The sequence below is a fragment of the Mus pahari genome, chromosome 8 (assembly GCF_900095145.1).
Source record: "Mus pahari chromosome 8, PAHARI_EIJ_v1.1, whole genome shotgun sequence".
In the NCBI taxonomy this organism is placed as follows: domain Eukaryota; kingdom Metazoa; phylum Chordata; class Mammalia; order Rodentia; family Muridae; genus Mus; species Mus pahari.
In genome coordinates this window covers 43,495,376-43,497,435 of record NC_034597.1, presented here as the reverse complement: position 1 = coordinate 43,497,435, position 2,060 = coordinate 43,495,376, and the positions used below count along the sequence as shown (strand labels likewise).

Sequence of the window (2,060 nt, the reverse complement as noted above, 5' to 3'; positions counted from 1 at the left end):
GAAGGTCTGGAGTTCAAATCCCAGTAACCACATGGTGGTTCATAACCATCCGTAACAAGATCTGACGCCCTCTTCTGGAGTGTCTGAAAACATCTACAGTGTACTTACATATAATAAATAAATAAATCTTTATATATATACATATACATACATATATATATATATATATATATGTATATATATAAAATATTACAAAAAATTAAAAAAGGAGCCCCCCCCTCCAGCCATCTGAATGATCAGTCACCAGAGAGTAGCACTACTTGAAGAAGATCAGGAAGTGTGGCCTTGTTAGAGGGAGTATGTCACTGGAAGTGGGCAGTGAGGTTCTAAAAGCCAAGCTGGGCCCAGTGTCCCTGTTTCTGCTGCCAGCAGATCTGGATGCAGCACTTTCAGCTACTTCTCTAACACTATGTCTGCCAGCATGCTGCATGCTCCTTGATGAGAATGGACTAAACCTCCGAAACCGTTAGCAAGCCCCAATTAACTGCTTTCTTTTACGTGAATTTCCTTGTGGGCTGGAGGGATAGCTCAGCAGTATCCAGCACTGGCTGCTCTTCCAGACGTCCTGAGTTCAATTTCCAGCAACCACACGGTGGCTCACAACCATCTGTAATGGGATCTGATGCACACTCTTCTGGCACCCAGGTGTACATGCAGATAGAACACTCATACATAAAATAATTAGTTCTTTAAAAACAAAAGTTGCCTTGATCATGATGTCTCTCTTCACGCCAACAGCAGGGAATAGGGTTCTGTCCATTTGAAAATGTTTACTGGGTCGGGCGTGGTGGCGCACGCCTTTAATCCCAGCACTCGGGAGCCAGAGGCAGGCGGATTTCTGAGTTCAAGGCCAGCCTGGTCTACAAAGCGAGTTCCAGGACAGCCAGGGCTATACAGAGAAACCCTGTCTCGAAAAAACAAAAAACAAAAAACAAAAAAACCAAAACAAAACAAAACAAAAAAAATGTTTACTGCTCACTATTCACCTGCTTTTGCTCTTCTCCAAGACTGTCCCACATGGAAGCCACAATCTTCGATACCTCACCAAAGGTTGCATTCGGGTTCTGTCCCTTGATGGCAGCCTGCGTATCTCGGAAGAACAATGCATACGCAGAGACTGGCTTCTGAGGTTCATTTGGGTCTTTCTTTTTTCTCTTCTTGGGAGCCTTTTGCTTTTTCCCTGTTTCCACTACCACTGTCTTCTGGGCAGGAAGTTGCTGTCAGGGAGAAAAATGGAGAGAAGTAAAAGATGGCAGAAGGGACGTACTGGGTCTGGAGAACTTTAAGAAAAGGTTTGATAGGAGCAAACTAGAATGGAGAAATGGCTTGGCAGTGAGGGAGGAAAGCAGCCATAGCCATGGCATTTAAGGTAAAAACAGAAGCAATGGTTTTGAGAGTCCTATCTGAGGATCACTAAGAACAGTGATTCTGGCAAGAGCCCAGAATCAAGTGAAAATGGACTAGCCTTTATATGACAAGCATTTTACCCTGGGGTAACAGAATTGACTTTGTCAGGGAATGCCTCACCCTCCGGAAATCATCAACACCATCCTCATGAAGTGAATTGGTAGGTGAAGGAGTAGTTGAAAGACGATCCTCAGGTGACTGGGCAGGTGGCAAGATGGTGCCACCTCCTAAACTCAAACCAAGTTGAGAACTCAGTTCTGACTGATCAATAGTGGTCAACTGGCTGTGTCCCATTAAGCCAGATGTCATGTCTGTCATTGGTACATCAATTGTAACAGGTGGGTTGGCACTATACTGAGTTCCTATAGAATGGTCCAGGTCCTGAGAGAAGCAGAAAAACTAATTAAACACTAATTATTAAAATACCATGTCCCCTTCCTTATAAATCCCTGGGCTTTTGTAGATTCCCATTGTTTAAATCCTATAGAACATCAGATAATCTGTCTGCATAAAAAACATGTTAGGGAGCCGGGCGTGGTGGCACACGCCTTTATTCCCAGCACTTGGGAGGCAGAGGCAGGCGGATTTCTGAGTTCAAGGCCAGCCTGGTCTACAGAGTGAGTTCCAGGACAGCCAGAGCTACACAGAGAAAC

At 44.5% G+C, this 2,060-nt stretch overlaps 1 protein-coding gene across 1 annotated transcript in view; it reads right to left on the bottom strand.

The window, feature by feature from the left end:
* The window catches only part of Tox4 (TOX high mobility group box family member 4), a 16,774-nt gene that overhangs the window by 7,697 nt on the left and 7,017 nt on the right, over positions 1-2,060 (bottom strand). Inside the window, exons 4-5 of the mRNA XM_021202937.2 lie at positions 1,528-1,788; positions 987-1,217 (exon numbers count right to left, since the gene is read on the bottom strand). Of these exons, the coding sequence (XP_021058596.1) occupies positions 987-1,217; positions 1,528-1,788 (492 nt within the window). The remainder of the gene's footprint in view (positions 1-986; positions 1,218-1,527; positions 1,789-2,060) is intronic.